This window comes from Sinocyclocheilus anshuiensis, unplaced genomic scaffold (assembly GCF_001515605.1).
Source record: "Sinocyclocheilus anshuiensis isolate Anshui unplaced genomic scaffold, SAMN03320099.WGS_v1.1 scaffold613, whole genome shotgun sequence".
Classification (NCBI taxonomy): Eukaryota; Metazoa; Chordata; class Actinopteri; order Cypriniformes; family Cyprinidae; genus Sinocyclocheilus; species Sinocyclocheilus anshuiensis.
This window is the reverse complement of record NW_015536487.1, coordinates 487,750-501,924: the sequence shown is the minus strand read 5'-3', so window position 1 is coordinate 501,924 and position 14,175 is coordinate 487,750. Positions and strand designations below refer to the sequence as shown.

General features: G+C 37.3%; 1 protein-coding gene across 1 annotated transcript in view; it reads right to left on the bottom strand.

Annotated features, from left to right (window-relative positions):
* rbm33a (RNA binding motif protein 33a) overlaps positions 1-14,175 on the bottom strand; it is a 60,353-nt gene that overhangs the window by 37,599 nt on the left and 8,579 nt on the right. Inside the window, exons 3-5 of the mRNA XM_016481269.1 lie at positions 10,792-10,843; positions 10,465-10,538; positions 5,177-5,453 (exon numbers count right to left, since the gene is read on the bottom strand). Of these exons, the coding sequence (XP_016336755.1) occupies positions 5,177-5,453; positions 10,465-10,538; positions 10,792-10,843 (403 nt within the window). The remainder of the gene's footprint in view (positions 1-5,176; positions 5,454-10,464; positions 10,539-10,791; positions 10,844-14,175) is intronic.

The window sequence follows — 14,175 nt, the reverse complement described above, 5'->3', positions numbered from 1 at the left end:
ATATACATGAGAGTCAGTTGGTACTACATTACTATAATATTGAAGGTTAAAATGAACTGATTTGTTAATTTCACTTAATGACATTTAATTTTAATTACATAATAATATTTCTACTTCAATTTGTTTTTTGGAAATATAAACATAAAGGTGGCTGTCATAAAAACTTGATGGATTTATTCAAACATAAATTAAACATTGAAGAACAGTCAAATGTATAATGAATATGTTATATGGTGCATATATTTAACAAAATGCCCCTCTCTACAGTTTATTTTTCTATCTGAATAATGAGTTTATAGTCACCAAATATGTTTTTTTTCTGAGGTAAATGTGACGTTACGTTACATTGTTTACAAGTGGTTATAATGACGTCTTTGCGCGGCTGAAACACTGATTGAGCGACTACATGAGACAGGATACGGATTGTAAAGTTGAACTTTCTTTTAACTTACCTTCGGATGTTTAGTCTAGAACGCGACCGATATGGGTTTTTTGGGGCCGATACCGATACCGATATTAGGGAGTAAAAAAAGGCCGATACCGATATATCGACTGATATTCTTTGTGTATATTATAGTACAGTACCAGTCAAAAGTTTGGACACTTTCCCATTCGTGTAGCTCGAGGAGCCCTCTCGAACGCCACCCTCCGCGCGTCGGTAGCCCCCCGGGATCGCTAGATCGGTCGGCGCCGGACCGCAAATTTAACCACCCGTAACTCCTGAACCCCAGGGGCTATCCACACGGGGGTGGTCTCATTCGAAAGAGGGCCTCGCGACGTACACTCGATTCGCGTTCGAGAGGGTTCCTTGAACTGAAGAGATCCCCCGAATTTGGTGCGGATTCGCCGCGCCGTTACGGAGATATGGCCGTTCAAAGTTGCAATGGTTTTCCATTGACTTAAGCTTTAAAGCGTTTCATCCAGGTCGCCAGTAGCAAACAATGGAGCGCGCTCTGCTGGACAAACTAAGTAATTACACCATTTCAAGCGTTTTATCTGCATTATATGTTCTGTAAAAAAAAAATTCATATCGGCGGCATATTCGCCGATACCGATATATCGGCGACAGGCTCATATCAGCAAAACGATATATTGGTCGGGCTCTAGTTTAGTCCTGATTATTTTGTGCTGAAACTGGTATTAATGTGGAGGAGATGATCAGTTCACGTGCGCTCTGCACCACGCGCTGCCGCTTATTATTGAACTGAGGCGCGCCGCACTACAGCAATCTGGCACTCCACATTAAAACAGCGCCAAAATGGCATTTATTGTTTAAATACTGCAATACAATGGACAGAATTTGAAATCTAAATTAAAAGTACCAAAGCACAATGATTATTGCGATATATTGGATGGGAAGTGCCCTTCAATGTTCCATCCATTAACTGAAAACAGGCTAGACTAATCGATTCTTGGGATTTAAGAATCGATATCGTTCCGTAAAAATTAGAATCGATTAAAATCGAGATATCGATATTTTTTACCCAGCCCTAGTCAACAGTGCTCAAGCAACCTTATATTTGAAGAGACACTGTTTTTTTTCCAGTCATATCCTTGAGAAAATGCATGCTGTGTGCTATTACAAAACTCTCCAGGTCATTTTGCTACTGTGAATCCAGATCTCAGTAGTAAGAATAAGCCTTTATTATAATGTACAGAAACATAACAGACAAACTTGCAAAATGTGATGTGAGGCCAAGGCCTCCGTGCACCTGTCAGCACTGTCCTGGACACCGATGATCAAGCGATCACATGGACAGGCAGAATGATCAACGACATCTGTCCTGCATTAAAGGTCAATGAAAGTCAGAACAAAGGGAGCAGTCTGATGAGTCTTGACTCTTGCAGGATTTTATCAGTCTCTCTGTCTTTGTGTAAAGTGACTGACCCTGATGCTTCATGACCACTGTTTGCCAAACAGTTTCTAAGCTCTGGACTATTTTGTGTGTCTTTGAACTCTGAAATAAAATGTTGAACAAAAATAAATAATAAAAAAAAGATACTTCTGTATGCATACTAGTACACATACAAATTAGGGCTGTGCGATTTGGGGGAAAATATCAAATTACGATTTTTTTAACAGATATTGCGATTGCGATTTGATTTGCGATTTTAAATTTGCAAAGTCAAGCTTCAGCTCAATATTGTCAATAATGTGCAGCACAGTATGAGTAACATTACCCTGCTGAAAAAACAATAGAAACCATCACAGAAATTCTTATAGTTTCCATTAAACCATTACAAAATTCCTTTTTGTTTTGGGCATTATTCCAATAGGAATTACTGTTGTTCTATTGTTTGCCATCTGCCAGATTACATCCCACCAATAGAATCCATCAAATAGACACCATTATAGTTTACATTAAAACCAATACAATTCCCATTATAACCCTGAAATCCATTAACATTTTTATTGTGTTTTGGGAGGGGTTCTATTGTTTTGTTTTGTTTTTTCAGCAGGCAAGATTATAATGGTATAACTACTTTTACAGAATTAACTTAATTACTGAATTTCACAGAAAATATTTGTTTATTTTTTATAAATAAAGAACTGTATTTCTTAAGTCAATTATTAAAGTATTACATATGTTACATAGGCTGATTTACTCATTTGAAGTATTTGGGATTTTAAGAACAAGTGGAAAATGTGCTGAATGTTTCATTTCATCCAAGTGAAATTAGCAAGCAGTTAGACTGAATTTACATTCGTTTTAAACGCGGAGCCAGGGGCGAGTCGATACAGGTTGCGCGCGTGTGTCAAGCCTCATCCATACTGCCAGATGCGCTCGTGAAGACTTGCGGTGCGGAGCCGGGTGCGAGTATAAACGAGCATTACGAGACAGGCTGCGTGAGTGCGGCAAGCATGAACGGCTCGTCTGTGACGCGGGATTCGCGCCGCGTGGGGCAGAGAGGAGCGAGTATGAGAAGCATTCACAGACACAGGCTGTGTGTGCGCTCTTCTGAATTGGGAATAGCCAACATGCATTATAAACTTAATTCAAATTAATCTGTTGGGGACATAAAATGTGTAAGATAACGTTCACGTACTAACAAAAACATCTAAGAATGTATCTTTTATTCTCCAGTACTGAAAACAGAACCGATAAGGGAGCTTTTGATATGCGCTGTGATGCAGCTCTTGCAAATTACCTCTTTTGTTCGTTGTCTGTCATTTCGAAGCTTAAGTTGCATACGTTTTTCTTTAGTTTTAATTTGCCTAACTATCGATCTGACCCAGTAGATATACAAATTAGTAGTGCCTCAATTTAATAGAAATGTAATCAAAATGCCAGTTTTGGCTTCGTAATCTCAACTTCTAGCACAAATCTCAATTTTTCAACAAAACTCAGTATGCAATACAAAAACATACAAGAAAAAAGCTTTTTACACTTTTTCAATTATATAGGATCCCATATTTATCCCTATTAATAAATAATTATGGGATAAATACGGGATCCTATATAATTCATGTTCTAGTCATGGGTATATATTATATAGTGTATAGGTGGATGTGATGATTTGTATACAAATGGAAATTATCAGCACGTGCTTTCAGATGGAGCGGCATTTACTACACAGAGCCGTAGTTCACTGACAAGTTACGCAAAATCACGTTCATAATCGCATGCGATTCATTGCCGATAATGAGCCTGTGATTATGAACGCGATTTTGAGTAGCTTGTCAGTGACCTATATAATTCATGTTCTAGTCATGGGTATATATTATATAGTGTATAGGTGGATGTGATGATTTGTATACAAATGGAAATTATCAGCACGTGCTGTCAGATGGAGCGGCATTTACTACACAGAGCCGTAGTTCACTGACAAGCTACTCAAAATCGCGTTCATAATCACAGGCTCATTATCGGCAATGAATCGCATGCGATTATGAACGTGATTTTGCGTAACTTGTCAGTGAACTACGGCTCTGTGTAGTAAATGCCGCTACATCTGAAAGCACGTGCTGGAGATTTACTACTAATCACAGAACCGGCTTTACTGACGAGATGCGCATGAAAATCACATTCGATTATTTGCACAGGCCTAGACTGAACATTGGCTAATGAATGATGACATCATTGGAATTAATGATTTAAAAAAGTGGGTGGAGGGACTGAACTGTTCAACACACTGAAGAAGGCCTTGAGTCAAAACATTTGTGTTTTGACATTGGTGATGAATGTAAGATTATTGAATAAATAGAAGATTATTTTTGTGATCATGGTCTCATGTGCTAAGAACTGTATACCAAGCATAACACCAAGTCGGACAGACCTAAATGACTATGACATGTTTCCTGCACACAGCACAGGAACTGACCACCTACAGGGCAAATAGTTAATCCTTTAAACCGTTCCACACATTAACTCTGGATAACTGTAAACACAAAGATGCTAAGCCTCAGCAGGTAAGCGACCTTGTAGAAAAAGAGACATCATATGCTCAAACAACAGAACTTCAGCAGAGAATTTCAAGCAGAGTTTAAGCAATGAAAATATTCTTCAAACAGCTGGCAAAGGTAGTTTATCACCTTTATATATACAAAAAAATACCTTCCCATGACTGTTGACACAATCACACTTTAAGGAATTTTGAATATGCCTCTTATTAGCATAGAGCTGGGAATAGAAGTAGTCATTGTAGAAAATTCCTGTAAAAAAAAAAAAATAAAAAAAAAACCTGCATCTGACCTAAGACTGTCTGTCTGATGTCTGATTTATAAATTAATAGTCATTTTTAGTAGGATATTTTCAATTAATTAGTTCACAAAATTGACCTGAATGATTTGGGTCTCAAATTCTCATTTTTGGGTGACCTGTGTGCTTTTAAGTTCTAAGCAAATAAATAAATAAACATGTACAGGAAGCACACAACTCATCCATCATGAGCCTGTGTCATGCTTGCTAAAGACTACTTTCAAGAAGGTCAATAATCTTTTCACCTACAGCCAACTTTATCAGATCCTGTCTGAGAGCTCTTCCCTTTAGCCGGCATGGATTGGCAGGACATTTGCTGAACAAAGACTGCGAAAAGAGTCTCGCCCTGAACAAAACCTTGAGGCCTGAGGGTCACAAAGCATGAGGTGTCAGGCTGCAGACGTGGAGGAAATGTGGTGGGGGATTATGGAGAGTGTGTGTAAGCAATAGAGATAGCAAGAGAAAGCGTTACTTACTTGAAAGTCATCATCCAGTGGCTCGTCGATCTGTAGTTCCAGCACTTCATCTTGATATTCTTCACAGTTCTGGTCTCCTGTGTATTCCACCACTCCATCTTCTCCTTGGTACTCATTTCCTTCATACTCCCCACCCTGAGAGAAACCCGGTTGGCCGCCCTCTGTCTCTTCATAGGCGTATTCAGTATATCCACCTCCATCAGGGTCTTCATCTTGAAGGTGACCAGACGTGCCCAGACCCAGTGTGGCATTTAAACTCACAACCTCACCCTGACCACTAGACACAAAGACATCAACAGACAAACATGTGTTAAACTCTGGACAATAAAGTGATGAATTTGTTGATTTTTGTTGAGCTTGCCCTTGGGTTACCACAATAACTATATTAGAGACTGAAGTGAAGCGTGTCACCTAAAATTGCTATTTTAAACTCTTTTTTTATATTGCAAAAAAGAAAGCCGTTTGATTAGGGCAGAAGGTGTCAAAGTTAGTTCAATGTCATCTCTAATTATGTTATGGATGAACTGCTCTATTGATTTTAGAGCACTGAAGCTTTGCATAAATTATGGGGTGAAGGCAATTTTGACCCCACAAATTGAAAAGTTTAACAGTTTAGGTAATTCTTTATTTTATATTCATTTTAAGCATACGTTCTTCTATGCAACAATAATAAAAAAGTAAAAAGGGGAAAATACTTTTAATATAGGCTATTCTGGGATACTGCAGACTATTTTGGAACTCATAAACATAAAAAGCATCTCATCTTTAGATTTAGCAAGCAGTAGCTTAAACCAATTATAATTTTGTAATTTTAGAAGATCCGCAATTAGTCATTTGACAATTAACCCAAAAGAAAAGACCATTTTGAACGTGTACACTGATATGAGTGTCATATCGGTCTTCTAAAACAAATCTTTTTAATCTACATATTGCCAGGGCAAATCAAAGGCGTCACCATAATGTGATCAGACATGTCTTGCAATTTGGCAGTTACTAATAGCAATTAAATTTTCTTCATATTGCACTTTCAGTCAGTGCTCATAAAACAGTAACATAAAAGTACTTGTATACAAAACAAGCAAACCAAGCAATATAACCACAAGCACAAAATAGGTTACATTAAAAGACACAACATTACTTACTGTCTTGTACTCAAAGACAAAAAAAACAACAACATTTAAAACAACAGCAAAAGTCTATCTGGAAACCCAATTCTGTATACAACAACTGAAAACATATCTTAGTAATGAATTTTCACTCATGTCTCTCGTCTAAACGATCCAACAGCTTATGTTTTTCAGGCAAAGAAGTGACCAAAAACAGCAATATAAGATCACTTAGAGATTTTGAAATGCCTAGGGTTTTATTTGTAGGTTTTTGTTAGGGTACCTTGCGTTTTGGTCCTCTTCATCACTTTGTAAGAGGTCATCATTTAGCTCTTCATCTGACATCTCTGAGGGGTTCTGGGGTGGACAAAAAAAGAAATTAAAAATCTTCTGCTTAATACACTTGATATTTTGGTGAGATTGTTACACATGTTGTTGGCCTTGTAAGTCTTGAATATTAAGTACACCTGAACAACAATTTATGTATTCCTATCAGTTAAGATTGCCTAAAAAAACATTGAAAAAGGCAGCAACTGAAAGAACAACAGCTATAAAAATAAGTTTAAGCAGAGGGGAAAGAAATTGGCAACGATGGAAATCACTTGTTTACCTTTTTTGATGACAGCCAATCTTCTTCAAGTAAGTCTCCCTCCTCCAAATCACTGTGAATTGATAAATATGATTAAAAAATATGGAGCTTTCACAATAAATCTCTGAAATGCCTGATACCATTTCAGCAGAGCAAAGCAACAACTTCATTTGCTTTGCAAAACACCACACCCCATGGCAAACAATAAAGTCTATATCTATGCTGGTCTGATACATTTTGAATGCTATGAAATAGTGGTGGAACGGTTCGCGGAAAAAAATCGAACCGTACGGTTCTCCACAGGGCCAGCGCCACGGGGGGGCGTCACCCCTCACTCAAGATGAGTGTGAAAATACCAGACGTGCCCAGACCCAGTGTGGCATTTAAACTCACAACCTCACCCTGACCACTAGACACAAAGACATCAACAGACAAACATGTGTTAAACTCTGGACAATAAAGTGATGAATTTGTTGATTTTTGTTGAGCTTGCCCTTGGGTTACCACAATAACTATATTAGAGACTGAAGTGAAGCGTGTCACCTAAAATTGCTATTTTAAACTCTTTTTTTATATTGCAAAAAAGAAAGCCGTTTGATTAGGGCAGAAGGTGTCAAAGTTAGTTCAATGTCATCTCTAATTATGTTATGGATGAACTGCTCTATTGATTTTAGAGCACTGAAGCTTTGCATAAATTATGGGGTGAAGGCAATTTTGACCCCACAAATTGAAAAGTTTAACAGTTTAGGTAATTCTTTATTTTATATTCATTTTAAGCATACGTTCTTCTATGCAACAATAATAAAAAAGTAAAAAGGGGAAAATACTTTTAATATAGGCTATTCTGGGATACTGCAGACTATTTTGGAACTCATAAACATAAAAAGCATCTCATCTTTAGATTTAGCAAGCAGTAGCTTAAACCAATTATAATTTTGTAATTTTAGAAGATCCGCAATTAGTCATTTGACAATTAACCCAAAAGAAAAGACCATTTTGAACGTGTACACTGATATGAGTGTCATATCGGTCTTCTAAAACAAATCTTTTTAATCTACATATTGCCAGGGCAAATCAAAGGCGTCACCATAATGTGATCAGACATGTCTTGCAATTTGGCAGTTACTAATAGCAATTAAATTTTCTTCATATTGCACTTTCAGTCAGTGCTCATAAAACAGTAACATAAAAGTACTTGTATACAAAACAAGCAAACCAAGCAATATAACCACAAGCACAAAATAGGTTACATTAAAAGACACAACATTACTTACTGTCTTGTACTCAAAGACAAAAAAAACAACAACATTTAAAACAACAGCAAAAGTCTATCTGGAAACCCAATTCTGTATACAACAACTGAAAACATATCTTAGTAATGAATTTTCACTCATGTCTCTCGTCTAAACGATCCAACAGCTTATGTTTTTCAGGCAAAGAAGTGACCAAAAACAGCAATATAAGATCACTTAGAGATTTTGAAATGCCTAGGGTTTTATTTGTAGGTTTTTGTTAGGGTACCTTGCGTTTTGGTCCTCTTCATCACTTTGTAAGAGGTCATCATTTACTGACATCTCTGACATCTCTGAGGGGTTCTGGGGTGGACGAAAAAAGAAATTAAAAATCTTCTGCTTAATACTTTGGTGAGTTTGGTGAGATTGTTACACATGTTGTTGGCCTTGTAAGTCTTGAATATTAAGTACACCTGAACAACAATTTATGTATTCCTATCAGTTAAGATTGCCTAAAAAAACATTGAAAAAGGCAGCAACTGAAAGAACAACAGCTATAAAAATAAGTTTAAGCAGAGGGGAAAGAAATTGGCAACGATGGAAATCACTTGTTTACCTTTTTTGACAATCTTCAATCTTCTTCAAGTAAGTCTCCCTCCTCCAAATCACTGTGAATTGATAAATATGATTAAAGAGCTTTCACTTACACAATTTTGATGTATTATGTTATACAATCATTATGAAATACACACTATATTCATATAAATAGATTAGTCTATGTGGAAATTGATTTTTTTCTTCACCGTTATTTCAAAGCCTTAACTGGCGCAAAACAGTGTAATCATATCCAGGGCCGGCGCCACGGGGGGCGTCTCACTCGGACTATCCCGCCCCCTCACTCAAGATGAGTGTGAAAATAGATTTTATTTATGAAATATAATGGTTTGTTTAAAAAAAAAATAGAGTTTCCAAATGCATAGGCTTTCTAGCATTAATATGATGCTACTTATGATAGTCCGTTTCACAAAGTCGCATTTGAATTGTTACATCTGACACACAAACTTTCTGCGCAAGCGGTTCAACTAAGAATAATGTCATTGATGACGTCCGAAGCCTCGCTTGGCCAGACTGGTTCAGGAAGCGGTTCGAATCTTGTAAATTCACGGTCCTCTGCCCTGTTAAACTCAGCCACTTTCCAGTTTTAGACTAATAATATTGCCCCTCCTGCCTATTATGAGCAAAGACTTGATTTACACACATTTGATAGCCAATACGTTTATTACACAATTTTGATGTATTATGTTATACAATCATTATGAAATACACACTATATTCATATAAATAGATTAGTCTATGTGGAAATTGATTTTTTTCTTCACCGTTATTTCAAAGCCTTAACTGGCGCAAAACAGTGTAATCATATCCAGGGCCGGCGCCACGGGGGGCGTCTCACTCGGACTATCCCGCCCCCTCACTCAAGATGAGTGTGAAAATAGATTTTATTTATGAAATATAATGGTGTATTTAAATAAACCAAAATGCATAGGCTTTCTAGCATTAATATGATGCTACTATAGCAACAACTTAGGACAGTCCGTTTCACAAAGTCGCATTTTAATTGTTACATCTGACACACAAACTTTCCGCAAGCGGTTCAACTAAGAATGCAGCACTACTGAGTAAGCTAAAGGTATGATGAAATAATTCTTTAATGTTTAATAGATGGCTAGATGATTGTAGTTAGTTGGTTATTTCGCTGTATTGTTATTGTTTGTTGCTTTTCAAGTTGTTCTAACTTAAAATCATTTGACAATTAACCCAAAAGAAAAGACCATTTTGAACGTGTACACTGATATGAGTGTCATATCGGTCTTCTAAAACAAATCTTTTTAATCTACATATTGCCAGGGCAAATCAAAGGCGTCACCATAATGTGATCAGACATGTCTTGCAATTTGGCAGTTACTAATAGCAATTAAATTTTCTTCATATTGCACTTTCAGTCAGTGCTCATAAAACAGTAACATAAAAGTACTTGTATACAAAACAAGCAAACCAAGCAATATAACCACAAGCACAAAATAGGTTACATTAAAAGACACAACATTACTTACTGTCTTGTACTCAAAGACAAAAAAAACAACAACATTTAAAACAACAGCAAAAGTCTATCTGGAAACCCAATTCTGTATACAACAACTGAAAACATATCTTAGTAATGAATTTTCACTCATGTCTCTCGTCTAAACGATCCAACAGCTTATGTTTTTCAGGCAAAGAAGTGACCAAAAACAGCAATATAAGATCACTTAGAGATTTTGAAATGCCTAGGGTTTTATTTGTAGGTTTTTGTTAGGGTACCTTGCGTTTTGGTCCTCTTCATCACTTTGTAAGAGGTCATCATTTAGCTCTTCATCTGACATCTCTGAGGGGTTCTGGGGTGGACAAAAAAAGAAATTAAAAATCTTCTGCTTAATACACTTGATATTTTGGTGAGATTGTTACACATGTTGTTGGCCTTGTAAGTCTTGAATATTAAGTACACCTGAACAACAATTTATGTATTCCTATCAGTTAAGATTGCCTAAAAAAACATTGAAAAAGGCAGCAACTGAAAGAACAACAGCTATAAAAATAAGTTTAAGCAGAGGGGAAAGAAATTGGCAACGATGGAAATCACTTGTTTACCTTTTTTGATGACAGCCAATCTTCTTCAAGTAAGTCTCCCTCCTCCAAATCACTGTGAATTGATAAATATGATTAAAAAATATGGAGCTAATCTCTGAAATCTCTGAAATGCCTGATACCATTTCAGCAGAGCAAAGCAACAACTTCATTTGCTTTGCAACCACATGGCAGATGTATTATGTTATACAATCATTATGAAATACACACTATATTCATATAAATAGATTAGTCTATGTGGAAATTGATTTTTTTCTTCACCGTTATTTCAAAGCCTTAACTGGCGCAAAACAGTGTAATCATATCCAGGGCCGGCGCCACGGGGGGCGTCTCACTCGGACTATCCCGCCCCCTCACTCAAGATGAGTGTGAAAATAGATTTTATTTGTGAAATTTTATTTCATTTTAATTGTTACATCTGACACACAAACTTTCCATGCAAGCGTTTCAACTAAGAATGCAGCACTACTGAGTAAGCTAAAGGTATGATGAAATAATTCTTTATTATTTAATAGAGGGCTAGATGATCGTACTTAGTTGATTATTTCACTGTATTGTTATTGTTTGTTGCTTTTCAAGTTGTTCTAACTTAAAATGATGCATCTGTTAAATGGGTCGCAATGAATGTGTTATGTCAGGGAATCAGTCGCAATAAGCTTGTGTTTCATTGTAAAGCAGACACAATTAAGTATTGCTGGTGGTTATGGTGGTATGACTTGGTAAATCTGCTGCCTAAGACATATTATTTCCTGGATGTCATATTTCCGAATTTGTTGCCTATGCGATTTTGTTTTATTCAATGGCTACTCTGCCATCTGTATTTGCTAAGTTCCTTTTAGTAGGGTCATTCACTCAGAACGCATTCCACTGCGGTACTTTTCCATTGTATTTCGAACTAAATGCGCTACGGATGTCTTTGAATTTGTGTTTGAATGCTGCGCTCGTCTCAGGTCTTTATAGCAGCTTCTCGCGCATAACACATCATTCTAAAACACGGCACTTAAGTTCAAAGAAATTCAGCTTCTAAAAACACGTCTCTAGTAGAGGTCGACCGATGTATCGGTTTTGCTGATTAATCGGCACCGATAGTTGATTGCTGGAATTATCGGTTATCGACAAAAATCCATGCCGATAGTTTTCCGGGTTGTGTCCATTGCTAGAGCGGCTGAGAAGGGTCTGCTGTCATTACACAGTGCGAGAGCGGCCTCTAGTGGTTGAAATCACTGACAGCACGTTCTATTTGTTTAGACACATGATACTGCACGCTGAACAGAGCGGGAAACTAAAGGCGTGGATTTAAATGCAGCCGACAGAAAATCCTGCCGCGCCACAGAGCGCCATTCACATAGTTTTCCTTTAAATTACATTTTATTGGTCCCGAATCGTTGTTAATGTACATAATGAATTGTGTATTGTGCATTTTCAGCAAAACGTTTGTCTTTCTGTGACTCGAATAAAGTCTTGTGTGCTTCATTTATAGAGCTATAATATAGGTCGCGCTTTCTCTTTCCGTTTGCTCCGTTTTTTAAACACCGAACTTCAAACTCATCCATGCCAAATTGTTCATTCTTGAAGTAAACTTGTGTCCGTTTGGTGATTTAAATAAACTGTTTTAGACCGCTGCTCGAGTTGATCGTGACTCGTCCGGAGTGTGTGTGATACCGGTGAGTTCTAGACTCAGCGCTGCACTTTTATTTTGATTATAGATAATCATCAAGTGTTCAAGAATAGAAGAAGTTAAAGTGTGAGAGTATACATACAATATCCATATGTACATATTTTAATGCTATAGCCTTTGTGTATATATTTAAAGATGTGCATCTTTAAGCATGACAGTTGAAATGAAATGGTAACACTTTAAAATAAGAGTCCATTTGTAGCATTAAGATTAATGAAAGCTGTGAAAGTATTGTTCCTTGTTAGAGTGTGTTAATTTCAACATTTACTATTACTATTATTATTATTATTATTTTTACTACTACTACTAGTATGGTTCAGTACTGTTTTTGTTAAAGCACTATTTTAGTTTTTGTTCAGTATCACTTTTAAAACTATCGGTTAATTAATCGGTATCGGCAAGTGTGGTCCAACCTAGCTATCGGTATCGGCAAAATCCACTATCGGTTGACCTCTAGTCTCTAGACCTTGCGGTTAAAAAAAAAAACTTCCACTGACCTGTCTCGTGACCAAAACACTATCTATGTGAACCCTGTATTCTAATAGTTGTAGTAGTAGCGGGCAGGTTTGTTTACGGTCCGACAAATACGTGAATGGGCCACAGATGTTTGTTTTTTTTTACTTTTTGCTACGTCATCGCCCCCTTTCGTTACCTCAGCCGCCCCCTCATCAGTGCTGTGCTGGCACCGGTGTTGTGCCCATTTTCGACCCCCTGGCAAATTATTACCCCCCTCGTTGAAATCACTACCTGATTGCCTAATCCTAACCCTGCCCCTAATAATCTGGCGGGGGTCAGACTTGGGCACAACGCCAGCTCTGGTTCTCCACACACGGTTCGGCACGCACTAGCACCGCGGTTCAACTTACATCTGACAATGCATCTGTAATATGGTTTGTTATAAATAACACGTAAATCAAACAGGGTTCGGTTATTGTATGTTTCTGTTGATGGATGCGCATTCTGGCTTCCCACTAGATTACAACAACAGCGATGAAAAAAAAAAACGTGGACAAACCATTCACTCTTGTTCAATGCAACTGCCGTATGCTGGAATATGAGCATTTATTCCGTCATCACCCGGGTGCTGATAGCGCGAGTGTTTGGAATTTTTTTGCATATTTGTAACAGCTCATTGTGTCACTCATACACATTTTAATTTTTACTGTACATATATTTGCTGAAATACTATTAAAAAGAAAATAAAACAAACTATACATATGGTTTTATTTTAAATTACAATAGAATATTTCATTATAAATATTAGGGGTGGAACGGTTTGCGAAAAAAAAAACGAACCGTACGGTTCTCCACACACGGTTTGGCACGCGCTAGGACCGCGGTTCAACTTAAATCTGACAACGCATCTGTAATATGGTTTGCTATAAATAACACGTAAAACAAACAGGGTTCGGCTAATGTATGTTTCTGTTGATGGATGTGCATTCTGGCTTCCTAGTACATTACAACAACAGCGATGAAAAAAAAAAAACGTGGACAAACCATTCACTCTTGTTCAATGCGAATGCCGTAACGTATGCTGGAATATGAGCAGTCATTTATTCCGTCATCACCCGGGTGCTGAAAGCGCGTGCGCACAGGTGAGACCGGAACAGCACACGTTGATATCTGTGTTTAAACTAGGGCTGCACGATTAATCGCATGCGATATTTAACGCGCATCTTATCAGTAAAGCCGGTTCTGTAATCAGC